The 27,846-nt window shown below is 50.1% G+C and overlaps 1 protein-coding gene across 2 annotated transcripts in view; it reads left to right on the top strand.

Annotated features, from left to right (window-relative positions):
* phf8 (PHD finger protein 8) overlaps positions 1-27,846 on the top strand; it is a 78,190-nt gene that overhangs the window by 19,120 nt on the left and 31,224 nt on the right. For both annotated transcript variants that reach the window (XM_072246210.1, XM_072246211.1), the window contains exons 4-12: positions 7,892-8,052; positions 9,270-9,411; positions 10,164-10,350; positions 10,732-10,894; positions 15,968-16,055; positions 17,712-17,818; positions 18,643-18,734; positions 20,396-20,485; positions 25,692-25,889. In XM_072246210.1, the coding sequence (XP_072102311.1) occupies positions 7,892-8,052; positions 9,270-9,411; positions 10,164-10,350; positions 10,732-10,894; positions 15,968-16,055; positions 17,712-17,818; positions 18,643-18,734; positions 20,396-20,485; positions 25,692-25,889 (1,228 nt within the window). The remainder of the gene's footprint in view (positions 1-7,891; positions 8,053-9,269; positions 9,412-10,163; positions 10,351-10,731; positions 10,895-15,967; positions 16,056-17,711; positions 17,819-18,642; positions 18,735-20,395; positions 20,486-25,691; positions 25,890-27,846) is intronic.

The raw sequence follows: 27,846 nt of genomic DNA, 5'->3' as shown, positions 1-27,846 counted from the left end.
CGCCATCTTTAGATTATGGGTTTTTGTTTTGCAATAGTGTTTTGTGTTCCTTCTTTCTTCGAAGTCTTGTGTGATTTATGCTTCATGCGTTGTCTGCACTTGTGTATGTACCTTTGATGTAGCTGCCGTATTTTCGTTGTATTCACCTACACCTCAGGTGGAGGTTGGAGATGCATCTCTACCAAAGACTATAAGGTGCTCCTTCCCTCTGCTAACCTGCAGGTCACCCTTGGGCAAGGTGTAGCACCTGCTTAGCCCCCGATCAGGGTCACGTGAAGCCATGGGAGCAGGTGGTGGATGGTCATATGAGCAGCTGATGCATATCACAAGTCCTGGTTATTACTGACACCTGGCAGACGATCTCTGAAGAGTATTGATAATGGCTAGGGCCACCCATCTTACCCAGAAGGCAGCAATGGCAAACCAATTCTGTCGAAAATTTTGCCAACAACTATCATGGACATGGAAAGACCATGATCATCCATGTAATACAACATAGCACATCATGATGACGATGACTTCTCCGTCCCTATGCACATGAAGATGATGACCTCACTGTACCCGTGCATATGACAATAAATGGAAAATGATTGGACTGCTCACTCAGTATTCGACATGCACTAATTTTAAAATTAAAAGCTACCTCAAATTTGAGCTTATCATTGTATGCACACCTGCAGTGAAAGAATCATAGGCAGGTTGCATCACGTAAACAACATTGTTGAATTCTGATGTTCTTAATCAAAGTTCTTTCAAAAGTCAGGCACAAAACCGGTTAAAGACTGCACGAACACTCAAGTTGATGTGATCTTTCATTGATTACTGTTATAGTTATTATTCAATTTTGAATTTATTGAGTATGCCTAGTTGTATAAGGTGACATAGATGTACTTTGATAATAAATTTATTTTAAACTTTGAAGAAATCAGTCCTGTAAGTACCTTAAAGCCAGTCATTTTGGGGCAGATGGGGTTCATCAGCCATTGTTGGCCCTTCATCTAGAAGGAAAACTCTGATTTCAAACCTCTGCTGCCTTGCAGCTATACCCACTCATGGGGAAGGTCTTATGAGTAAACCCCAAGGAAGAGTCTGAAGCTGGAGACCTTTAAGGCAGTTCCTGCGACACCACTGGTGCCAAACTGTATCGTTTTCTACCGTTCCTTCGGATTCTTCAGCTGCTTGGAGAGGGGGGAGCAAGGGAGCCTTTTGCATGGGGAAGAGCTTTTTCTGCAGATCGTACTGTACTGGCTCACTTATCACGTAAGCATCCAGTATGCAACATTCATGGTTGACCCTGACCAATGGAGGGCCTCAGTACAATAGCAGAGGCGAGTAAGTGAAGGGAAAGAGAAGCAAACAGAAGGCAGAGCCTTATGCTTGATCCTTCATATCATCATCATTGTCAGATGCCGTGCCCAGTTTGAACTTTGACTGCTGTGGCCCACACACTCCTGTTTTGGGTCAAGTGGATCAATTCATTGGTATTCATTTCCAGTTCTCTGGCTGCTGTCTCCATCACCACTTGTCTTTGTCGTCCTCTTGCTTTCTTCCCCTCAACCTTTCCCATAATTACCGTGCATTCTAACTCCTCTTTCCTAATCACATGTCCAATGAAGTTACATTGCCTTTTCATGATCTCATACATTATTTCTCTTTTTGTGTTTGCTCTGTTCATGACATCCTCGTTAGATATTCGTTTTATCTATGATATTCTTTGCATCCTTCTCTAAAACCACATCTCTGCTGTTACAATTTGTTTCCTCATGTTACTAAATATTGTCCAACATTCTGAGCCACATAACATAACTGGATAAAAGTAACATTTCAGTACTCTGAGGTGGGTTCTCACGCCTAGTTTAGTATTGGTCAGTATACTCTTCATTCTCGTAAAGGTGTCTTTTGTCATCCCTATTCTTTTGACATCAAGTCATTTGACCAAGTCGCACCTGTCATCTGATGTCACCCAGCTTCCCAAGTAGCAAAAGTTCTGTACTTGTTTCATGTCTTCCCCATTTATTCTCAGCCTGCAGATAGGATTCTTATTCTTTTTGGATATCACCATACATTCTGTCGTTTTGCAATTGATAGATAGATCCATTTTTGCCCTTTCTTCAACAATTATATCAATTAAGTTTTGTTGTTCTTCCTCCATACTTGCAATTAACAGTGTCATCTGCATATCTGAAATTATTGATGTTTTCACCGCCAACTTTGATTCCCAAGATGTCTCTTATTTTTTGTAATATTGTTTCATTGTACACATTAAATAAATCAGGGGAGAAAACTCACCCTTGTCTAATACCTCTCGTGATTTTCGTAAACTGACTCACTTCTCCATGTATTCTTACAGTGGCAGTTTGTTCCCAGATTTCTGATTAGGCGGAGGTCTTTCGAATCTAGATCTAGAGTTTTCTGTAATATTTCAAATAACTTACTGTGCTTCACTTTATCAAATGCTTTTGTGTAGTCGATAAAACAAACAAATCTTTTTGCACTTGAATAGCTCATTCTGATAGTATCCTTAACATCAATATTGCGTTTCTTGTACCTTTGTCTTTCACAAAACCACATTGTTCTTTGCCTGTTTCAGCTTGTATCTTACTTTGTATATGATCCTTCATATATAACATATATAAGAAACATTGCAGTCAAATTTGTAGATAAAAGTCAACCGGGAGCACATAGATAAGAAACATTCCATGCAAATTTGTAGGTAAGAGTCAACCACTTTCATATAGGTAAGAAAAATTCATAGATAAGAGTCAGCGAATACCACATAGATAATAAACCTTGCATTCAAATTTGTAGACAAGAGTCAACCAATCAGATAGTCCCTATTCAAATAATGCAATATCAAGAGAAACTTCCAGAATAGTACAAGTGTAACCACTAGGGAACACAATGAACAATTGCATATAGGCACTAGGAAACACACTAAGCAGTTATATGTATATAAGTAGTTATTAAAAAAATTACTGGTAATTAAGCTGCAAAGAAAATAAGAATTAAACATTATAATCCAACAACACACATGCAAAAACAAATGATGCACAATTTTCAGAAGAAAGAACACAGTTTTTTTCCCTTTTTCTATTTGCACAGTTTGTTGTATTTTATACACTAGTTGTCCATACTGTTGGGTATGGTCTTCCATTGATTCTATCATAGTTAGAATATAGAAAACCTACAGCACAATACAGGTCCTTCGGCCCACAAAGCTGTGCCGAACATGTTCTTACCTTAAAAATTACCTAGGGTTACCCATAGCCCTCTATTTTTCTAAGCTCCATGTACCTATCCAGGAGTCTGTTAAAAGACCCTATCATACCTGCCTCCACCACCATCGCTGTCTTGGATTTACCGAGTGTGCCTGCAAGCAAACAAATCTGGATATGGTGACCTATATGTACTTTGATAATAAATCTACTTTGAACCTTGAATTCAAGTTAAAAAGGTCCATTGTGCTAAGTAGTTAGTGTTGTAACTGAGGTAAAATTGGTACATTGATTTGAACTGGTGCAGTGTTTGGCATGCCCTCATCTCATGGCTACCATCAGTGGGGAGGATTAGGTGCCTGAAGGCACACACTCAACGATTCAGAAACAACTCTCTTCTCCCTACCATAAGATTTCTGAACAGTCCATGAATGCTATCTCATAATCCTTTTCAGATTTTTATTTTGGTGATTTGTAGAAATGTCTTTGCAGTATACCAGTGCTGCAAAGCAACAAATTTCACATCGTAAGAAAGTGAGAATGATTCTAATTCTGGTTCACAAGTGTGACAAAGGAAAAGAGCAACAATGTAGAATAAAGTGTTAGAGTTTGAGTCGCCTGGCTCCTCAACTGGTCTCACCTATACTCTGCCTGGTCTTGCCTGTACCCAGCCTTCCCACTTACCCGGTCTCCCCTGTACTCCGCCTTCCCCCTCACCCGGTCTCACCTGTACTCCGCCTTCCCCCTCACCCGGTCTCCCCTGTACTCTGCCTTCCCCCTCACCCGGTCTCCCCTGTACTCCGCCTTCCCCCTCACCCGGTCTCCCCTGTACTCCGCCTTCCCACTTACCCGGTCTCCCCTGTACTCCGCCTTCCCCCTCACCCGGTCTCACCTGTACTCCGCCTTCCCCCTCACCCGGTCTCCCCTGTACTCCGCCTTCCCCCTCACCCGGTCTCCCCTGTACTCCGCCTTCCCCCTCACCCGGTCTCCCCTGTACTCCGCCTTCCCCCCCACCCGGTCTCCCCTGTACTCCGCCTTCCCCCTCACCCGGTCTCACCTGTACTCCGCCTTCCCCCTCACCCGGTCTCCCCTGTACTCCGCCTTCCCCCTCACCCGGTCTACCCTGTACTCCGCCTTCCCCCTCACCCGGTCTCCCCTGTACTCCGCCTTCCCCCTCACCCGGTCTCCCCTGTACTCCGCCTTCCCCCTCACCCGGTCTCCCCTGTACTCCGCCTTCCCCCTCACCCGGTCTCACCTGTACTCCGCCTTCCCCCTCACCCGGTCTCCCCTGTACTCCGCCTTCCCCCTCACCCGGTCTCCCCTGTACTCCGCCTTCCCCCTCACCCGGTCTCACCTGTACTACACCTCCTTCACCCGGTCTCACCTGTACTACACCTTCCCCCTCACCCGGTCTTGCCTGTACTACACCTTCCCCTTCACCCGGTCTCGCCTGTACTACACCTTCCCCTTCACCCGGTCTCGCTTGTACTCTGCCTTCCCCCTCACCCGGTCTCCCCTGTACTCCGCCTTCCCCCTCACCCGGTCTCCCCTGTACTCCGCCTTCCCCCTCACCCGGTCTCACCTGTACTCTGCCTTCCCCCTCACCCGGTCTCCCCTGTACTACACCTCCTTCACCCGGTCTCACCTGTACGACACCTTCCCCCTCACCCGGTCTCACCTGTACTACACCTTCCCCCTCACCCGGTCTCCCCTGTACTCCGCCTTCCCCCTCACCCAGTCTCACCTGTACTCCGCCTTCCCCCTCACCCGGTCTCCCCTGTACTCCGCCTTCCCCCTCACCCGGTCTCCCCTGTACTCCGCCTTCCCCCTCACCCGGTCTCAGCTGTACTCTGCCTTCCCCCTCACCCGGTCTCACCTGTACTCTGCCTTCCCCCTCACCCGGTCTCCCCTGTACTACACCTTCTCCTTCACCCGGTCTCGCCTGTACTCTGCCTTCCCCCTCACCCGGTCTCCCCTGTACTCCGCCTTCCCCCTCACCCGGTCTCACCTGTACTCTGCCTTCCCCCCCACCCGGTCTCACCTGTACTCCGCCTTCCCCCTCACCCGGTCTCACCTGTACTCTGCCTTCCCCCCCCACCCGGTCTCCCCTGCACTCCGCCTTCCCCCTCACCCGGTCTCCCCTGTACTCCGCCTTCCCCCTCACCCGGTCTCCCCTGTACTCCGCCTTCCCCCTCACCCGGTCTCCCCTGTACTCCGCCTTCCCCCTCACCCGGTCTCCCCTGTACTCCGCCTTCCCCCTCACCCGGTCTCACCTGTACTACACCTTCCCCCTCACCCGGTCTCCCCTGTACTCTTCCCCCTCACCCGGTCTCCCCTGTACTACACCTTCCCCCTCACCTGGTCTCACCTGTACTGCACCTTCCCCTTCACCCGGTCTCGCCTGTATTACACCTTCCCCCTCACCTGTTCTCACCGGTACTCCGCCTTCCCCCTCACCCGGTCTCACCTGTACTGCACCTTCCCCTTCACCCGGTCTCGCCTGTATTACACCTTCCCCCTCACCCGGTCTCACCTGTACTCCGCCTTCCCCCTCACCCGGTCTCCCCTGTGCTACACCTTCTGCTTCACCCGGTCTCACCTGTACTCCGCCTTCCCCCTCACCCGGTCTCACCTGTACTACACCTTACCCCTCAACCGGTCGTGTCTGTACTCGGTCTTACCCCTTACCTGGTCTCGCTGGTCTCACCTGTACTGCACCTTCCTTCTCACCCGGTCTTGCCTGGTCTCACCTATCACCTGCCAGATTGTATTGCTTCCCTCTCTCCTACCTTATTCCGGCCTCTGCTCCCATTCTTTCCGGTGCGGTGCAGGCAGACAATAAGGTGCAAAGGCCACAGTGAGGTAGATTGTGAGGTCAAGAGTCTGTCTTGTTGTACAATGATAGGCATTCTAGGAATAGTCTGATAACAGCAGGGTAGAAGGTTTCCTGGTGATAGAGGTGATAATTCGGTTAGTATAAGTTAGTTCAAGTACTTGACCTTGTTCGTCCGGCGGCTGCTTTGCATTAGCTGTTGGCCTCTCTGTGTGAACCCAGTGGCTTGTATGTCTTCCCTGTGCTTGTCTCCTGCCTGCCGTTAGTAATCCACCTCTCCACTCTCTGTTAGCCTTCACCTAATTTAATCGGTGCATCATGGTTTGGTAGGGCAACTGTTCTGCCCCTGACCACAAGAAACCGCAGAGAGCTGTGGACACAGCTCAGCGTGTCATGGAAGCCCAGCCTACGATACTGTCTGTTATGCTTCTTGCTGCCTTGGTGAAGCAGTCAGCCTAATCAAAGGCTCCACCCACCTCAGACATCAGGCTGAAGATACTGAAGTCTGGAATCACATATCAGGCATAACAGCAGGGTAGAAGCTGCCCTTATCAGACACTTGATACGATAAGAGAGACTCTTAACCTCACAATCTACCTCATTATGATCTTGACCTTTATCATTTACCTACACTGTGTTTTCTCTGTAGCTGTTTCTGTAATGTAATTATTTTAACTTGTTCTACCTCAATTCACTGTTTAATAATCTGAGGCAGCACACACAAAGTGCTGGAGGAACTCAGCAGGCCAGGCAGCATCTATGGAAATGGATAAACAGTCGATGTTTTGGGCCGAGACCCTTCATCAGGACTGGAAAGAAAGGGGGAAGGAATCAGGCCAAGAAGGTGGATTGGGGTGGGGGGGGGGGGAGTACGAGGTGGCAGGTGATAGGTGAAACTGGGAGAGGGAGAGGGGGTGAAGTAAAGAGCTGGGAAGTTGGCTGGTGGAAGAGATAAAGGGCTGGAGAAGGGGGACTCTGATAGGAGAGGACTGAAGACCATGGAGGAAAGGAAAGGGTGAGGATGTACAGGTAAAGAGATGAGGTGAGGAAGGGTAACAGGAATGGTGAAGGAGATGAGAGGGAGCAATAGCCGGAAGTTCAAGAAATCGATGTTCACATCATCAGGTTGGAGGCTACCCAGAGGGAATATAAGGTGTTGCTCCTCCAGCCTGAGTGGCCTCATCGTGGCAGTGGAGGAGGTCATGGACTGACATGTTGGAGTGGGAAGCAGAATTGAAGCGGTGCCCACCAGCAAGTCCAGATTTTTGTGGTGGACGGAGCAAAAGTGCTCGACAAAACGGTCTCCCAATCTACGTTGAGTCTCGTTGATATGCATCGGACACATAGCTGACCCCAACAGTCTCGGAAGTGAAGTGGCCTCACCCGGAAGGACTGATTAGGGCCTTTAATGGTAGTGAGGGAAGAGTTACAGGGGCAGGTGTAGCACTTGTTTCACTTGTTTCATCAGGAGTATCAGTGGGGAGGGACGAAGGGACAAGGGAGTCGTGTAGGGAGTGATCCCTGCAGAAAGCAGAAAATGGAGTCGGGGAGGGGGGAGGAGGAGAGATGTGCTTGGTGGTGGGATCCCAGTGGAGATAGCAGAAATTACAGAGAGTTATGTGCTGGATGCAGTGGCTGTAGGGTGGTAGGTGAGGACAAGAGGGATCCTATCCCTGGCAGGAGGATGGGGTGAGGGCAGTTGTGCACAGAATGGAAGAGATATGGATGGGGGGCAGTATTGGTGGTGGAGGAACAAGGTGGTACATGTGACAGTAATAAACCAATGCCAATTCTTTTTGGTGATATTGATCATGCCTCTCCCTCTTTCACTCCCCCGCTGCAGTGCAGACGAGGTCATTCTGAGGCCGACGGGCTACCAGCTGACGGTAGAGTACCTGGAGGAGAACAGCTTCAGTGTGCCCATCCTGGTGGCCAAGAAAGACGGACTGGGGATGACGGTGCCCCCGACCAGCTTCACGGTGAACGATGTGGAGCGATACGTGGGTGAGTGTCTGCAGTCCAGAGCTCAGGTCTCGCAGTCTTGCCCCTCTCATTCCTCTCCCACCCTTCCTGACCCCCCCATTCACCGCTTCTGTCTTCACACCCACACCGTCTGCACCCCCTAGAGATGTAGATGAGGCTGAAAGATCTAATCTAGAAGGGGTAAAGCCTTGGTCTTGCAATGTGAGCAGTTTTAGATTCTGTGCCTAAGGAAGGATGTGCTGGCATTAGAAAAGGTTCAGAGGAGGTCCACAGGAATGAAAGGGTTAACATATGAGAAGCATTTGGTACTCAAATTCAGAAGGATGAGGGGAGGGGATCTCATTGAAACCTGCCAGATACTGAAAGGCCTAGATAAAGTGGACGTGGAGAGGATGTTTCCTATAATTTAGGAACAGAAGAATGTCCCTTTAGAACAGAGATGAGGACATCAAGATCCCTCTATTCCTCCCCATTGTGAAGAATCCTGTCATCATCCCTATACTCTGCCCTTACGTTCAGCTTTGCAAAGCGAACAAACTCACACACACTTTTTCTGCATTGCTCTGCATCTGCCACTTCTCAGCCCAGCTCTGCATCCAGGTTGGACGTTCACAAGGAATACACCAGTATAATCTGAACGCACGGTCTTCAAAAAGGAACACAATTAAGTTGGGCAACGCACACAAAATATTGGATGGTGTGTGAGTGGGAAAGGTGGTGGTGGTGGGGGGGAGAAGTGAAAAGCTGGGAAATGACAGGCAGACGAGATAAAGAGCTGAAGAAGGAGGAATCTGAAAGGAGGAGACAGTGGACCAAGGGAGAAAGGGAAGGAGAAGGGGTAGAGAGAAGTGTTGGGCAGCTAAGGAGAGGAGAAGGGACAAGAAGGGGGTTGGAATGGAAAAAGTGTTGGGGGGTGAGAAATTACTGCAAGTTCTAGAAATTGATGTTCATGCTGTCAGGTTGGAAGCTACCCAGACAAGATGTGAGGTGTTGCTCCTCTAACCTGAAAGCGACCTCATCGTGGCAGCAGGGGGGGCCATGGAATGATCTGTCGGAATGGGAATTGAAATTAAGATGGGTGTTCACTGGGAGATCCAACCTTTTGTGGGGGACGGAGCACAGATGCTTGATGAAGCAGTTTCCCCCACCCCAATCTGCACTCGGGTCACCAATTACATTGTGATCTTCCGTCTGCCGCCTCACCGAGTCTCCCCTTCTCCCCCTCGCTCCTACCCCAGGGTCAGAGAAGATCATCGACGTGATTGACGTGGCGAGGCAGGCCGACTGTAAGATGAAACTGGGCGACTTCGTCAAGTACTACAACAGCGGCGACCGGGAGAAGGTCCTCAACGTCATCAGCCTCGAGTTCTCCGACACCAGGTGAGTGGGGTGGAGGGAGGGGGAGAGGGAGAGAGAGAATGACTGAGTGGGCTCTCACCCACATCCTGCCCTGTTGATCCATCGTGGGTGTTTACAGCAGTGGGAGAGTCACCACGAAGTAAAAGGCCGGTCACTAAATCCTGAGATCTATAGGAGTCTCTTCCCACTTCCCGTTCCCTGTTCACTTCATCCCCAGGTCGGTAGGAATCTCTTCTCACTCAAGCCCCAGTGACAGTGTGTGTGTGTATGCAAGGTCCAGTGAGGGTGTGTGTGTGTGTGGGTGTCTGTGAGTGAGCCTGTGTATGAGGGTACAGTCTGTTCAGGGGTAGTAGGATGTTGATGGAAGATTGGGGTCTGTATAAGCTGGTAAATAATAGGTTAACCGGGGGGTGGCGGTGTGGGGGAGGTGCTGTGGAAGGATAGGAAAGGGGAAAGAGAATCACCAGCACTGTGGAGTGGAGAAGAGAAGAGCGGGTGGCTGGCCATGGGAGGGGCGGTGACGTGGGGAGGACAAATGGTGCTGGGCAGCAGGGAGGAGAGAGGATCAGGTAGTGGAGTGGAGAGAGGCACAGGGGAAGAGAGTACTGGGCAGCGGGGAGGAGGGAGGGGCAATGTGAGGGAGGAGTGCCGCGGGGAGAGGAGGGAATGCTGGGCGGCGGGTGAGCGAGCTGGCGAACGCCCCTGCTGCTGGTAGAGGGCGACCGGAGCCTGCAGCGGCCCCTCTCAGACGGTTTGCCCTCGGCACCCGGCAGGCTGTCGAACCTGGTGGAGACGCCAAGGCTGGTCAGGAAGCTGTCGTGGGTGGAGAACCTGTGGCCGGAGTCGTCGCTGTTTGAGCGGCCCAGTGTACAGAAGTACTGCCTGATGGGAGTGAAGGACAGCTACACCGATTTCCACATCGACTTCGGAGGCACCTCCGTCTGGTACCACGTACTCAAGGTAGGGGGGACCCCTCCTGAACTTCCCATCCTTCTTCCTTCCTCCCGCCCTCCGCTCTCTCCTCCCTCCTCCAGTCCACCCCTCCAGTGCTCTCCTCCCTCCTTTTCCAGTCCTCTCCTCCTTCCTCCCTCCTCCTGCCCCTCTTACATCCTTCTCCACGCCCACATCCCACTTCAACCCTCCCTCTGCCACATATCTCCCCTGTCCTGAAAAGCAGGTACGGTTTGGTGGGGTGTTGAGTGGGTGGCTGTGATAGGGGAGATTCTCGGCGCCCTGTTCAGAAAGGGCGTTGAGGGGGACTTGCCCGAATGAGCTGTCAGCTTGACCTTACGAGCGCCCGTGGTCTTGAGCGGGATGTCACCTAATGCCTTCCTCGGGCAGGGAGAGAAGATTTTCTACCTGATCCGGCCGACCAGCGCCAACCTGGCCCTGTTCGAATGTTGGAGCTCATCTAGCAACCAGAACGAGATGTTCTACGGGGACCAGGTGGACAAGTGCTACAAGTGTTCGGTGAAGCAGGGACAGACGCTCTTCATTCCCACAGGTGAGTGCCCTGACCACTACCCCCTCCTCTATCACTCCCCACCCCCTCATCTATCACTGACCATTATCCCCACTGCCCCATCTATCACTCCCATCGACCCCACCAACAAAGAATCACTGACCGTAGTCTCCACCCCCTCATCTATCACTGAACATTGTCCCCACCCCCAATGAATCACTGAACATCGTCCCCACCCCTCATCTATCACTGAACATTGTCCCCACCCCTCATCTATCACTGAACATCGTCCCCACCCCTCATCTATCACTGAACATTGTCCCCACCCCCAATGAATCACTGAACATCGTCCCCACCCCTCATCTATCACTGAACATCGTCCCCACTCCCTCACCTATCACTGAACATCGTCCCCACCCCCTCATCTATCACTGAACATCATCCCCACCCCTCATCTATCACTGACCATCGTCTCCTCCCCCATCTATCACTGACCATCGTCCTCACCCCATCATTTCTCACTCCCGTCGTCCTCACCCCCTCATCTCTCACTGACCATCATCCCCACCCCCTCATCTCTCAATCCCATCGTCTCTACCCCCTCATCTATCACTGAGCATTGTCTCCACCCCTCATCTATCACTGCCCATTGTCTCCACCCCCTCATCTATCACTGACCATTGTCCCCACCCCTCATCTATCACTGACCATCATCCCCACCCTCATCTATCACTGACCATCATCTCCACCCCCTCATCTATTACTGACAGTCGTCCCCACCCCTCATCTATCATTCCCACCATCCACTATCATCTATTCTCAGCCTTTGCCACCCCTCCCCCACTCTCCAACAAGCTGGGCTTTCCCCCTCGCCTCCTTTTTTTAATTCCAGTTCCCATTCCCATTCCGACATGCCCGTCCATGGTCTCCTCTACTGCCACGGTGATGAGGCCACTCTCAGGTTGGAGGAGCATCAACTCGTATTCCGTCTCAGTCGCCTCCAACCTGACGGCATGAACATCGATTTCTCTAAACTGCAATAAGTTCCTCCCCTCTTCTACTTCTCTCTTTTTCCATTCCCCGTTCTTGCTCCCCTCTCACCCCTTCTCAGCCCATGACCTCCCTGTGGTGCCCCTCCTCCTTCCCTTTCTCGCACCTCTCCTATCAGTTTCCATCTTCAACCCATTACCTCGCATACCTATTCCCTCCTAGTTGCTCACTTCATCCTCCCTCCCCACCTGGTCTCACCTATCACCTGCCAACTTCTTCCCCCTCCCCCCTTCCCCCATCTTCTTCCCCTCCCCCCCCATCATCTTATTCCGGCTTTTGCCCCCCTTCCTTTCCAGTCCTGTTGAGGGATCTCAGCCCGAAATGTTGACTGTTTATTCCCCTCCGTAGGTGCTGCCTGGCCTACTGTGTTCCTCCAGCGTTTTGTGTGTGTCACTCAAGATTTCCAGCATCTGCAGACTTCCTTGTTTCTCATTTCTTGGAATTCATTTGGTTTCTTAATTTGTTGTTAGTGTTACGCGTACCGGCATACAGTGAAAAGCTTGTTTTGCAGACTGTTCATACAGATCAGATCGTTAGGTGCCATGTTGTATGACGTGGGCGATCATGATCTTTGCATGACCATGGTGGTTCTTGGCAAATTTTTCTACAGAGGTCACAAGACTGGTGACCCAGCCACTATCAATGCTTTTCAGAGATTGTCTGCCTGGCGTCAGTGGTCGCATTGTGATCGGCACCGGCTGCTCATACGACCACCCACCACCTCCTCCCATGTCTTCACGACCCTAATCGGGATGCTGAACAGGTGCTGCACCTTGCCCGAGGGTGACCTGCAGGATAGGGGAGGGCGGGAGCGCCTGACGCCTCCTTTGGCAGGGACGCATCCCCACCCCGCCACCCACAGGGAACTACAGAATGGAGACAGGCCCTTTGCCCACCAAAACAGTGCCGACCACCAACCACACGCTACACTAATTCCATATTAATATGCAGGATTTTTCTAGCTTCTGCACCTTCCTTTCGAGTCCCGATGAAGAGGCTCGGCCCGAAAGGCCGACTGTTCATTCCCCTCCACAGGTGCTGCCTGGCCTGCTGAGTTCCTCCAGCACCAGATCTGCTGATGTATCTCCACTCCACCATCCTAAACAGATCATAACAGAGTGCATGAGTTAGAACAAGGTAAAACAATAATGATGCAGAATAAAATGTAACAGCTACAGAGAAAGTACAGTGCAGGCCGACGGTGTGGTTTAAGATCATTAGGTAGACTGTGAGGTCAAGAGACCCACCTTTTACCATACTTGGGGACCACTGAAGAGCTGACAACAGTGGGGATAGAAGCTGTCCTTGAGTCTGGTGGGACATTCTTTCAGGCTTCTGTATCTTCTCCCCAGTGGGAGAGGGGAGAAGAGGGAATGTCCGAGGTGGGTGAAGTCTTCAGAAACCATAGAAAAACTACAGCACAGAAACAGGCCTTTTGGCCCTTCTTGGCTGTGCCGAACCATCTTCTGCCTAGTCCCACTGACCTGCACACAGACCATATCCCTCCATACACCTCCCATCCATGTATCTGTCCAATTTATTCTTAAATGTTAAAAAAGAACCCGCATTTACCACCTTGTCTGGCAGCTCATTCCATACTCCCACCACTCTCTGTGTGAAGGAGCGCCCCCTAATGTTCCCTTTAAACTTTCCCCCCCTCACCCTTAACCCATGTCCTCTAGTTTTTTTCTCCCCTTGCCTCAGTGGAAAAAGCCTGCTTGCATTCACTCTATCTATACCCATCATAATTTTATATACCTCTATCAAATCTCCCCTCATTCTTCTACGCTGCAGGGAATAAAGTCCTAACCTATTCAACCTTTCTCTGTAACTGAGTTTCTCAAGTCCTGGCAACATCCTTGTAAACCTTCTCTGCACTCTTTCAACCTTATTTATATCCCTCCTGTAATTTGGTGACCAAAACTGAACACAATACTCCAGATTCGGCCTCACCAATGCCTTATACAACCTCATCATAACATTCCAGCTCTTATACTCAATACTTTGATTAATAAAGGCCAATGTACCAAAAGCTCTCTTTACGACCCTATCTACCTGTGACGCCACTGTTAGAGAATTTTGTATCTGTATTCCCAGATCCCTCTGTTCTACTGCACTCCTCAGTGCCTTACCATTAACCCTTGATTACGCTGACTACTTTACTGAGGCAGCTAGAAGTGTAAACAGAGTCCAAGGGGCAGGGGGTGTGGGTGGGGGGAGGCTGGTTACTGTGATGTTTTGAGCTGCTGTGTGTGTGTGTGTGTGTGTGTGTGTGTGTGTGTGTGTGTGAGGGGTAGTCTGTGGTGGGGGGTGAGTTGTTGGAGAAAATAACGCGTGATCAGTGTAAGATTGGTGGTTGATGGTCAGATTTCAGATTTACTTATCACGTGTATATCGAAACACTTGGGTGGTGGGGTGAAGATACACCTCTCCCAAAGGAGGTGTAAGGCGCTGCTTCTGTCTGCTAGCCTGCAGGTCACCCTTGGGCAAGGTGTAGCACCTGTTTAGCCCCTCCTCCCCCACCCCCCCGATCAGGGTCATGTGAAGCCATGGGAGCAGGTGGTAGATGGTCGTATGAGTAGCCGGTGCAGATCACAAGCACAAAATAATCTGCAGACGCTGCGATTAAAGCAACGCTTTCAGTACGCTGGATGAACTCAGCAGGTCGGGCAGCATCAGTTAGAAATGATGAGTCGACGTTTTAGGCCGGAACCCTTTGTCAGGACTGAAGAATGAAAGATGGGAAGGATTTGAAGAATGCTTCAAATCTTCAAATCCTTCCCCATCTTTCACCCTTAAGTCCTGAGGAAGAGTTCTGGCTCGAAACGTTGACTCATCGTTTCTAACTGATGCTGCCCGACCTGCTGAGTTCATCCAGCTTACTGAAAGTGTTGCAGATCACAAGTCCTGGTAATGCAGCCACTGACGCCAGGCAGACAATCTCTGAAGAGTATTGATAATGGCTGGGGTCACCTGTCTTGTAAAGACACTGCCCAGACGAAGGCAATGGCAAACCACTTCTGGGGAAAACGTTGCCAGAACTAGCACTGGTCATGGGTAGACCGTGATCGCCCACGTCATAAGACACGGCACATGATGAACAAATGTATGAATTGACGTAGTACAAGGGAAAGGCAATCACCGAATGCAGAATAAAGGGTTACAGTTACAGAATGAGTGCAGTGCAGGCGGGGGACATGTTAGTGTAGCAGTTACCGAGACCCTTTACAGCAGTCAGCTGTACAATCGGGGTCCGATTTTCGCCGCTACCTGTAAGCAGTTTGTACGTTGTCCCGGTGACCACATGGGTTTCCTCTGAGTGCTCCAGTTCCTCCCACATTCCAGAGATGTATAGGTCACGGTCAGTAAGTTGTGGGTATACTTTGTAACGGCACAATCTTCACTGATTTGATGTACATTTCCCTGTATGCAGTACACGACGAATAGAGCCGATCTTTCTACCTCAATAAAGTCTGCCTCAGGCCATAACGAGGTAGATCGTGAGTCCCTGTCTGGTTTCCATGTTGTATGGCCCGGTAACACACGTCTGCTTTGTGCTACCTCTGAAATAGGACATTGTGAGCCTGCTTCTTCCACTTACCCTCCCCGAACCAGCGCAGGGGTGGTGGGGGGCATGACGAGGAGAGAGTGCCATGGCGATGGAGGGAGCAGTCACGCGGCGGGAGCGGTGACGAAGAGGAGGGAGCACCCTGGTGTGGGAGGGGTGGCGAAGAGGGAGCTTACCATGCTGTGCAGTGGGGGGGGGGGAGGGTGCGGTTGCGGGAGGAGCGGCGAGGAGAGAGCACCGTGCTGCAGAGAGGGAGTGAGGGAGCGCGAAGACAAAGGGCGAGTGCCATGATGCGGGACGGCCAGCGTCATGGTGAGGGGGAGCCCTGTGCAACAGGAGGGGCAGAAAGCACAGAGGAACAACGCGGAAAGGAGGGGCTGCTCGCCGGAGGAGCAGCAAGGTGGGAGCTCCTGCAGAGAGGGAGTGCCACACTCCAGTGCAGTCTTTCCTGTTGTCCTAGCCCCTGTTAAGCCCCATCCTCCCTCTCTCTCTCATAGGTTGGATCCACGCTGTGCTCACCCCCCTGGACTGTATCGCATTCGGCGGAAACTTCCTGCACAGTCTTAACATCGAAATGCAATTGAAGTAAGTCCTGAGGCGGCGTTTCATTGTCAAGTCCCTTTCTCAGCCACCTCCACGGATGCTGCTCGACCCTCTCAGTTCCTCCGACAGATGGCCTGTCCCAGTTAGCTCAGGCCTCTACCCAGTTTTTATCTTGTCTCCTGTGAAGCACGCCTTGTCTGAGTTTGCAGCAGGCGGAATTGTGCGGATCTTGGCACCAAGAAGCAGCCACTCAGCCCCTTGGTTCCGGCTGAAGTCCGTGGAGGCTCTGCCTTGTCTGTCTGGAGCTCGCACGTCCTCATGGTGACCCAGGTGTTCCCGTTTCCTCCCATTCCTGAGCAATGTGTAGTGTCAGCGGGTTAATTGTTCCCCAGTATCAGGATGAAACGTTTCCACTGACTCTTGTTAGTAACAGTACACAGTGGGCAACTTATAGTGCGCAAGCGACGAACCAGGCCCGCCAAGATAAAACGTATACACACGCAAAAGCTTGGGCGAAAAGGGAGCGCCCTCCAGGTGTAGGAGGCCCAGTCGATTCACTGCACGACCAACCGACTGCATGCGCACTCACCACGTTCTCACAGTTGAGCTGGTATGGTTCACCCCGCGGTGAAATCAGATTCGAAGATAGCAAGCAGAAGATGGAAAGTGCCAATGAGTGGTTGAGGGTCAGCATGGGTTCGGTGGGCCAAATGGCCCATATTGGTGTTCTGTCTCTATTCTCAAGCTCCCCTGGGAGGGTTCAGCTTACGAGCTGAGGTTTTGGAAAAGGTAATGTGGCAGTGGAGCGCGTGGACTAACTCCACCCAGACAAGTAAGGCAGTGGTCCCCAACCTCTGGGCCGTGGACCGATATGTTGACGCAAAGCATGCAGGGGTGCAGCGGTGGTCGGAACACACCCAGCACATCTTTAAGAAAAAAAACGAAATATACAAGCTAATTAATTAGGTGCTGCCCGGCATGTAAATGTTGGCCCAGACCAGAGGCGATTGCCGATTGCGTTGCCTCTGATCTGGGCCGACATCTTCATGCCAGGCGGCACCTTAATTAATTGGCTTGTTTATTTTGGATTTTTCTTAAAGATGTGCTGGGTGCGTCCCGGCTACCGCTGCACCCCTGCATGCTTCACGGCCCGGAGGTTGGGAACCACTGAAGCAGGGAGTATTCCATCACACTCCTGACTTGTAGCTGGGGAAAGCTAATGTGGCGGATGTGGATAGGACACTCCTGACTTGTAGACAGGGAGAGAGGTAATGTGGCAGATGTGGTGTACGTGGACTAACCCCACAGAGGCATGGGGAGGTCGTAGATTGCATCTCCTATCTGATTATACACCAGCCCCTCCAGGTGGCACTATTTAGAGACAGGTCCTGTCAAGTGTCTGGGTAACGCAGGTGTGTGGGGTAGTGGGGGGAAGGAGGCCTGGTAACAGTGATACACTTACCCCAGAGCAAGCCACCCCTGGCCTCAGGACCAACCATGTACGTGGTAGGGTTCCATCTTGAGGGTTCTTCCTCTACAGCGAACTGAGGGGCACAGCTCGTTATCACAGAGCTGGCACCCACACCAGAAGACAAGGGTGGGATAGGGTAGGGTGGAGAAATGCTTTGATCTGAAAATGCGCAATCTATTCACCCTCTGTTCCGAAACTCTTCGCCTGTGTATCTGTCCCTTTCCCAGGGCCTACGAGATAGAGAAGAGGCTGAACACGGCAGATCTCTTTAAGTTCCCGAACTTCGAGACCATCTGCTGGTACGTCGGGAAGCATCTCCTGGACACGTTCAGAGGTACAGAAATCAGGGTTTTCCAGCCAATCACAGAGAATGGCTCTGATTTGTGAGTTAATCTATGTCCCACACTATGGTCTGCGCAACATTCCCTGTCACTCACTCTGATCTGTGTGATATTCTCTGTCACTCACTCTGGTCTGTGTGATATTCTCTGTCACTCACACCGATCTGTGTGTTATTCCCTGTCACTCACTCCAATCTGTGTGTTATACCCTGTCACTCACTCTGATCTGTGTGTTATACCCTGTCACTCACTCTGATCTGTGTGATATTCTCTGTCACTCACTCTGATCTGTGTGTTAGTCTCTGTCACTCACTCTGATCTGTGTGTTATTCTCCGTCACTCACTCTGATCTGTGTGTTATTCTCCGTCACTCACTCTGATCTGTGTGATATTCTCCGTCACTCACTCTGATCTGTGTGTTATTCCCCGTCACTCACTCTGATCTGTGTGTTAGTCTCTGTCACTCACTCTGATCTGTGTGTTAGTCTCTGTCACTCACTCTGACCTGTGTGTTATTCTCTGTCACTCACTCTGATCTGTGTGTTAGTCTGTTACTCCCATTTGCACAGCATTTCCCGTGTCACTTACTACTGTCCCTGTGATATTCCGTGTGATATTCACCGTGGTTTGTGTGTTGCCCTGTATTACTCACTCTGGTCTGTGATGCTCTGGCGTTATTTGCTCTGATCTGCCACCATTCCCTGAGTCATTCACACCGGCCCACAGGTGCCGAGCCGGTGGTCGGTGCTCTTGAGGGGGAAGGTCGGGAGTGGTCTGTTTTCCCAGTGGCTGTACCGTTCTCGGTTCTTGCCCTCAGGTCTGCGAGAGAACGGCAGGCACCCAGCTCACTACCTCGTGCACGGCGCCAAGTCGCTCAACATGGCCTTCAGGTCCTGGATGAAGAAAGAGGTAACGCCCAATCTATTTCTTCCCACTCCCCCGTTAAGTCTTTGAGGATGGGAGGGTAGGGGGCCGGGTGGGAATGACGAGGAAAAGGGGAGGAGGGCCAGGGTTTGGGTATGAGGGGGACAATAGATCAGAGGTCCATAAGACCATCACAGCCCCTTGGGGGTACAGTGGTAGAGCAGGTAGAGCCCCAGCCTCGGTACCAGAGACCAGGGTTTGATGCCAAATCTGACATCACAAGGGGATTGTACTCTCTTCCCAGGACTTTGGTGGGTCAGTGGGTTAATTAGCTGCTGTAAATGGCCCCCGGTCAGTGAGAGCATAGGAAATAGCACGTTTGTAGATGACACTGAAACCGCTGGTGTCGTGGACAGTGAAACATCAACTATTGTGGCAGTGTCTTCTGGAGTTGGTTTATTGTTGTCACGTGTGCTGAGATGAAGTCTTGCATAATGTTCACACAGTGAGGTAGAACAAGGTAAGGGCAGTAACAATGTATGTGGCAGCAGCCTGATGCACGAAAGCATGCAGGCATGGTCAAGAGGTTCAGTGTTTCTGCAGAAGAAATGTGATCTAAGTGACTTTGACTGCAGAATGATTGTTGGTACCAGACAGGGTGGTTTGAGTATCTCAGAAACTGCTGATCTCCTACGATTTTCCTACATGACAGTGTCTAGAGTTTACAGAGAATGGTGTGAAAAACAAAAACAAAAAAAATCCAGTGAGCAGCAGTTCTGTGGGTGAACACCTTTTTAATGAGAGGTCAGAGGAGAATGGCCTGACTGGTTCAAGCTGACAGGAGGGCGACAGTAACTCAAATAACCACACGTTACAACAGTGGTGGGCAGAAGAGCATCTCTGAACGCATAACATGTCAAACCTTGAAGTGGATGTGCTACAGCAGCAGCAGACCATGAACATCCGCTCAGTGGCCATTTTATTAAGTATAGGAAGTGGTTACAGAGTGTACATCTTTTTCTGTGCTGTACACTCTCGTTGAGTGAGAGGTTGTTGTTGTGGCACTATTCAATCATATTTCCAGTCTCCCTCCAATATGCTGATTCGTCACCACCCTGGATTTGACCAACAATCACAGTATCGTTATTACACTTAAATATGGCACTGGAGCTGTAGTTTTACAGTCGTAAGAGTAATGTGAATAGGGCAGAGGGGCTGATGGAGATTGTGGAGGAGATGTTACCAATCCGAACTGACTGGGGTCTGCCAAGTAAGGAAATTGAGGATCCAGTTGCACAGGGAAGTATCGAGCCCTAGGTCTTGGAGATTATGATTAGTTTCGAGGGGTTGATACTGTTGAATGCAGGGCTGTAGTCAATGAAGTGTGCATCTCCACAGTTCAGATGTTCCAGAACTGAGTGGAAGAGACTCCACTCGAATTCCCCAAAATTCTGGGGTGATGGATTTAGGACGGAGATGAGGAAGAACTGCTTTTCCCTGGGAGTAGTAAATCTGTGGAATTCTCTGCCCAGGGAAGAAGTAAAGGCTACCTCACTAAATCAATTTAAGACCCAGATAAATTATTGAGTAATATGGGTGGGGCTGAGTCTACAGGCAGCTCAGCCGTGATCTTACTGAGTGGCAGTGAAAGGGGAAGAGGCTGAAGCATTTTGCTAGTGTTTAATCAGCTACTTTCTGTCCACAAGGCCCTTCCTGAGCACGAAGATGAAATTCCCGAGACGATCCGGACCGCTCAGCTCATCAAAGACCTGGCCAAGGAAATCCGCCTGGTGGACGTGAGTGTTGACCATTACCTCCTTCCCCATCCCTCCTGAGTGCTCTAGCGCATGCAAACCCTTTTCCTCACCTGGGCGACCATCTCCACATCCCTCAGCAAAGGGATTAGCTCAGTTGTAGTACCTACTGCCCAACACTAGGTGGCCACCTCTTAAAGTGGCACTACACTTTCAGAGTCAGAATCAGGTTTAATAATGTGAAATCTGTTTTGCAGCAGTGATACATAATAAAAATTATAAATTACATTAAAATATATAAAAGAATTTAAATAATTTAAATTAAATTGGTAGTGCAAAAAGGGAAAATATACTGAGATAGTGTACAGGGGTTCATCATCCATTCAGAAATCGGAGGGAAAGAAGCTATTTCTGAACTGCTGAGTGTGTGCCTTCAGGCTCCTGTACCACCTGCCTGATGGTAGCAATTTGAAGAGGGCATGCCCTGGGAGATGGGGGCCCGTAATGAAGGATGCCACCTTTCTGAGATGTCCTGGATGCTGGGGAGGGCGAGTGCCATGATGGAGCTGGCTGAATTTACAACTTTCTTCCGCTTTTTCTGATCCTGTGCAGTGACCCACCCTCTGTCCCAGACGGTGATACAGCCAGTTAGTATGCTCTCCACACTGTATCTGTAGAAATTTGCGATCATCTTTTGTGACCTACTAATTCTCCTCAAACTCTTAGTGAAATGCAGACACTGTCATACCTTCTATGTAATTGCATCAATATGTAGGGGCCAGGATAAAAGCTCAGAGTTGACACCCAGGAACCTGAAACTGCTCAGCCTTCCCACTTCTGTTCCCTCGATGAGGCTCAGTATGTATTACCTCGACTCCCCCTTCCTGAAGTCCGCAGTCTTACTGACATTGAGTGAATGGTTGTTGTTGCAACACCACTCAACCAGCTGATCGATCTCGCTCCTGTACGTCCGCTTGTCACCATCTGAAATTCTGCCAATAGTGTCGTCGGTAAATTTATAGACGACCTAGCCACATAATCGTGGATGTAGAGAGAGTAGAGCAGTGGGCTAAGCACGCACCCTTGAGGTGCGCCAGTGTTGATTGTCAGCGAGGAGGAGATATTGTTCGTGGACTGTGGTCTTACGGCGAGGAAGCTAAGAATCCAGTGGCAGAGGCAGGTACAGAGGCTCAGGTTTTGGAGCTTGTTGATTAGAACTGCGACAAAGATTGTCAATAAACAGCGGCCTGTCCAGGTAATCTATACTCTGTCTCAACAAATCACAGTGGGGGCTTTGGAGATTCAGTTCTGGCCTCTTTAATTTGGTAATGTATAGCTATTTTACGTCTTTGCACAGTACTACTGCTGCAGCACCACATCATCTGCGATACAGTCTCAGACCGGCCTTCTCCCTGAAGTCCGTAATGTACAGGTTGAGCCAGTGGTGAGGAAGGCAAATGCAGTGTTAGCACTTATTTCGAGAGGACTAGAATATAAAAACAAGGATGCAATGCTGATGCTTTATAAGGCGTTTGCCAGTCTGCACTTGGAGCGTTGCGAGCTGTTTTGGGCCTCTTATTTAAAAAATGATGTGCTGGCAATGGAGAGGGCACACATGACATTTACAGGAATTATCCCTGGAATGAAAGGGTTAACATTTGAGGAGCGTTTGATGGCTCTGGACCTGTACTCGCTGGGATTATGGGATGGGGATGCTATTGGAACCTGTTGATTATTGAAAAGCCTAGATAGAGTGGACGTGGGGAGTCTAGCACCAGAGGGCACGGCCTCAGAATACAGAAGTAGGCGTGGAGACAGCTCAAAATATAACAGTGTTCTTTCAGAAAAAAAGTCTGTGGTGAATTTCTTTAACCAGAAAGTGGTGAATCTGTGGAATTCATTGCCACAGATGGCTGTGGAGGTCAAATCATTTGGTATATTTAAAGTAGAGGTTGATTGGTTCTTGATTAAGGTTACAGGGAGAAGGCAGAAGAAAGGGGTTGAGAGAGATAATAAGTCAGCCATGATGGAATGTGTAGCAGACTTGATGGGCCGAGTGGCCTAATTCTGCTTTTTGTGCATTATAGTCTTACTTACCTCCACCACCAACCCTGGCAGTGTACTCCAGCCACACACTCTCTGCTTAACAAAAACTATGGCCCCAAATATCTCCTTGGAACCTACCCCTTTTCACATTAAATGTACACAGTCTAGAATTAGAGATTTGAATTCTGTCTAGCTCTCTCAGTGCTTCTCAGTTTTATAAAGCTCCATCAGGTTCCTCAGCCTCTGCCACTCCAAAGAAGACAACTCAGGCTTGTCCAAGCTCTCCCTGTAGCTCTGAAGCACTTGCTGTCTAGTGCAGGCAGCATCCTGGTGCCCCCTCTCCACATCCTCCCTGTAACAGGGCAACCAGAACTGAATGCAATACACCAGAAGCGCCCTGACCCTGACCAGAGTTTTGTGGAGCTGCGACCTGACGTCCTGACTCTTGAACACAATCGTTTTATTGATTGATTGATTGATTGGGGTGCGTCAGGGAACAGGACCTTCCAGCCCTGCGAGCCACCCCACCCAGCAACCCCCGATTTAACGGGGCCTAATCACAGGGCAGTTTGCAATGACCAGTCAACCTACCAACTGGTGCGTCTTTGGAATGTGGGAGGAAACCGGAGCATCCGGAGGAAACCCACGCGGAATGAACCTCAGATCGAACCTGGGTCACTGGCATTTTAATAGCGTTACCGCAGGGGTTCCCAGCCCGGGGTCCACAGACCCCTTGCTTAATGGCATTGGTCCACGGTTGGGAACCCCTGCGTTACACTAACTGCTGCACCACCATGTCATAGAAGGCGTTGGTGAGGCCACATTTGGAACATTGTGTTCAGTTTTGGTCGCCCTGCTGCAGGAAAAATGCCATTAAGCCAGAAAGAATGCCAAGGGGATTGCCAGACTTGAGGGGCTGAGTTATGCAGAAAGGTTGAACAGGATAGGACTTTGTTTAAAGGAGAATGAAGGGTGATCTTACAGAGCACAGGTAGGGTGAATGAGCGGTCTTTTTCCCAGGCTTGGGGAATCAAGTGTTGGGTCTTGATAGTGCTGTGATTCAAAAGCTTCTTTGGAAGTCAAGAAAAAGGCGCAAGACCTGTTGCTTACGGTCATTTTCATTAACCATTACAAGAGTGGAAAACGAACGAGAGGAGCCGAGAGAACAAAGAAAAGAGCAGTCATGGTACCTCACACCCAGACTAGAGATAACTGCATTTCAGTGATCACAATTAATAGGCAGATTCACTTGGCCACTGAAAACGCAGAAGCTTCTTGAAAAATACAGAAACAATTATACCATTGTAGTGGTTACTTAAAAATCGCTCAGAGACTAAGCATGGGTGGGGGGGGGGCCGGGGGCAGAGGGGAGGGTGGCAGTTAGAACAATGTTTTACAGTACAGGCGACCCAGGTTCAATTCCTGCCGCCGCCTATAAGGAGTTTGTTTGTTCTCCATGTGACCGCGCAGATTTCCTCCAGGTGCTCCGGTTTCCTCCCACAGTCCGCAGATGAACCGGTTGGTAGGTGAATCGGACATTGTAAATTGTCCCGTGATTAGGCTGGAGTTAACTCAGGAGTTGCTGGGCGACGCGGTCGAAAGGCCAGAGGGCTTATTCTGTACGGTCCACAATAACAAAGTTCGAAGTCGAAGAAAGTACTTATGATCCTTTATTGAGAAGCCAACAAAGACTAATGAACTTGTAACTGTAAAAAAAAAACTAATGGAACTAAAACTAGAGATATAATGAAATAACCAAGCGTTGGCAATCTCAACGTATTTAAGTATACTTAAGCGGTCAACAAAAAAATATCAACTGGAGGCATACCACCGGTTCTAAGTTGACTAAGCTAGCCCAACACGAAGTGTGAATACATAACTCTACTCTTCGCCTCTACCGTGCCCCAACCCACGTGACAAATTACTCATAATAAACCCACAACATAAAATACAATACAGTGTGAAGGCCTTAGTCAGTCAGAGTCCTAGCTGTCTAGATACGCAAGCCAGGGCAGTACGATACGAAGAGCAAGCTGTTGCCCATGTAGCAAGCTCCCCCTGTCCACGCAGCTGATGAACCCAAAGGAACGGCAGAGTTTGGCACCAGCATTGTCGCAGGAGTTGCCAGTCAGCACTGAACTCAACGTAGGACTGCCTCAGGGACTCCAGCTCCAGTTTCTTCCTGTCAGGGTTTACTCCTGAAGTCTTCCTCATAAGTGGGTACAGCCGCAAGGCAGCTGACGTTTGAGATCAGACTTTTGCTTGTCCTAGATGAGCTGTTGACCATGGCTGATGAGCCCCGTTTGCCCGAAGTGCCCCCAGTAACCAGCCTTTGCTCCTTCTCCTGTCAGTAGGAACGGTTCCGCTGGCCTTAGTAGCTAAGCCACACGTGAAGGCCAGGAGCTGGACTTAGTTGTCCATAAGATATAGGAGCAGAATTAGACCATTCAGCCCATGGAGTCTGCTTCGCCATTCCATTGTGGCTGATCCCGGATCCCACTCAACCCCGTACACCTGCCTTCTCGCCTTGTCAAAGGTCAATTGAGATGCACGCCATAAAGGTAGTGGGAGCTTATCCCCATTATATCCCCAGGTTATGACAATCTTAAGGAACCAAAATGCAATACAGTCAGATAGAAAATAGATTTGTGACTCCTACAACCATATTTACTGGAAAATTCTCATTTATCGGAGATTATATAAAAATACAATCAAGCATAGGAGAGTTCAACGACAAGAAAAGTAATAATTCTATACCCTAATCCAACACAAAAGTGAGAGGGGATAGGTTTTAGGTGAGAAGAGCGATGATAGGAACCTGGGTGGCGGGGGGTACATTTTTACACCAAGGGGGATCAGGAAATGGGATGAGGTGCCAGAGGAAGTGGTTGAGGCAGGTACTTATAATAATATTTAAAAGGCACTTAGAGGCATAAGGAAGGGCCAAACACGGGTGAATGGGACGAGCTCAGATGGGGATTGTGGTCAGAGTGGGCCAGCTGGGTAGAAGGGTCTGCTGCTTGACTCTGACACTACCCACTGTGCAAGCCTAGCTCTGGTTTCTAGAAAAGAAATCCCAGGTGAAGGGCTTACTGCCAGGCGAGCGGCAGCCCAGCAAGAGGGAGGCAATTAGAAGTGTCCTGGGAGAGGGTTGCACTGGGAGGGGTCTTCTCCCCTTTCTCAACAGCCTGCTTGCTGTCAGTCCTTAGGGAAGGTGATGGGGCCCTTCGCCCTCCAGAGGAACCCGCAGGCCGTCAGCGTCGTCGACAGGCCGCCTGGCAGGAAGAAGGGCAGGAAGGGGAGGGAGGCGCTGGGGGGGCTGCGGTCTCCCGACCTTGAGCTCCTGGAGATGCACACCAAGCAGACGCTGAAGAAGCTGGAGTCGCCCAAGAAGGAGAAGGTACGGTCCGACCCCACCCACCCCACTCCTCCACCCTGGCGTGCAAAGCCACGGTACCCTCCGATGACCTGCCCCTCGTCGCGCCCCACTCCTGCCTCGTCTTCTCCTTGACAACCACCACCCCACCCCCTCCCCTTCTACCGAGGCAGCGAGGTGAAGAAAGAGTCCCTGCAGGAGGGGCCGCTGTCCACATTGTGCTGAACTGTGTCCACAGCTCTGCAACCTCTTGCAGCCTTGGACAGAGCAGTTGACACATTTCTCCTGGTCTACTGCTGTCACTTGTACCAAGATAACAGTGAAAGGTTTCTCTTGCTTGCTGTTCATACGGAGCATTGAGGTGGTGCAAGGTAAAACAATAATAGAGTGCAGAATAAAGTGTAATGGCTGCAGGGAAAATGCCAGATAGGCAGACAATAAGGTGCAAGATCATAAAGAGGTAGATTGTAACAAGAAGAGTCCGTCTTATCATACAGGAGGGTAACTGGGGACGTGCCGACCTTGTATTTTATTCCCTCCGACCTTCCCCTCTCTGAGGCAGAACATTCTGTCCTCACCTTTGTCCCACTACACCTGCGCCCACCGCGACGCTGAGCTCTTCCACCGCCTCTGAATCGTGTCTACTTCGTTGGCAAGGACTCTCTAGCCCACACTGATGACTCCCTTCTCCTGTCTTCAACCCTTCTCCTCTTCCTGGACACCTCGCTCTGGTCCTCTACCTGCTCTGGGTCTTTCCATTGTTAACTGCCGACGGAACACCTACCATCTCGACTTTGACACTCCTCTCCCCAGTTCTAACCTCACTCCCTCCCAATGCACGACTCTCCACATTCTCTGCCCTAATCCCATCCTCGCCATCAAACCCTCAGGTAACGGGAGTGCAGACTGACCTGTACCTTGCTGAGGCCCAGTGACAATGTCTGATACATCTTCTTACTTACCCCTCAAACAGGATCCCACTAAGGAACACCAGGCCATTGTCTCCCACACCATCACCACCTTATTGACTCTGCGGATCTCCCATTGGATACTATAGGGTCTTTTAAGAGACTCTTAGATAGGTACATGGAGCTTAGAAAAATAGAGGGCTATGCAGCAGGGTAATTCTAGGCAGTTTCTAGAGTAGGTTACGTGGTCGGCACAACATTGTGGGCCGAAGGGCCTGTAATGTGCTGTAGATTTTCTATTTTCTATGTTCTATGTTCTATTCAGTGGCACCAACCTCATAGTTCCCTCACGCAACATCTCCCATTTCTGCCTCCTTCCCATAACCCTGCTTGTCTAGGTAGACCCATTGTTTCTGCCCACTGAACTGGTATCTGCATACCTCGACTCTGTTTTATCCCTCCCTGGTTCAGTCCCTTCCTACCTACATCTGTAATACTTCACATGCTCTTGATCTTTTCAACGATTTCAAGTTCTCTGGCCCTGGTCATCTCACTTTCACTATGGGTGCCCAGTCCCTATACACCTCCATCCCCATCAGGAAGGCCTTAAAGCTATCTATTTCTTTCTGGATAATAGACCCAACCAGACTCTACCACCACTCTCCTCCGTCTGGCAGAACTAGTCCTCACTCCCAATAATTTCTCCTTCGGCTCCTCACGCTTCCTTAAAACCAAAGGTGTAGCCATGGGCAGCCACATTGGTCCCAGCTATGCCTGCCTTTTTGTCAGCTATGTGGAACAGTCTGTGTTCCAAGCCTGCACCGGTATCACTCCCCAACTTTTCCTACACTACATCGACGACTGCATTGGTGGTGCTTCCTGCATCCATGCTGAACTCGTCAACTTCATCAACTTTACCTCCAACTTCCATCCTGCCCTTAAATTTACTTGGTCCATTTCCGACACCTCCCTCCCCTTTCTACAACTCTCTGTCTCTATCTCTGGAGACAGTTATCTCTGATATCTCTTATAAACTCACTGATTCTCATGGCTACCTGGACTATACCTCTCCC

Source organism: Mobula birostris, chromosome 29 (assembly GCF_030028105.1).
Source record: "Mobula birostris isolate sMobBir1 chromosome 29, sMobBir1.hap1, whole genome shotgun sequence".
NCBI classification, from domain to species: Eukaryota; Metazoa; Chordata; class Chondrichthyes; order Myliobatiformes; family Myliobatidae; genus Mobula; species Mobula birostris.
This window is presented reverse-complemented; position numbering and strand designations above follow the sequence as displayed.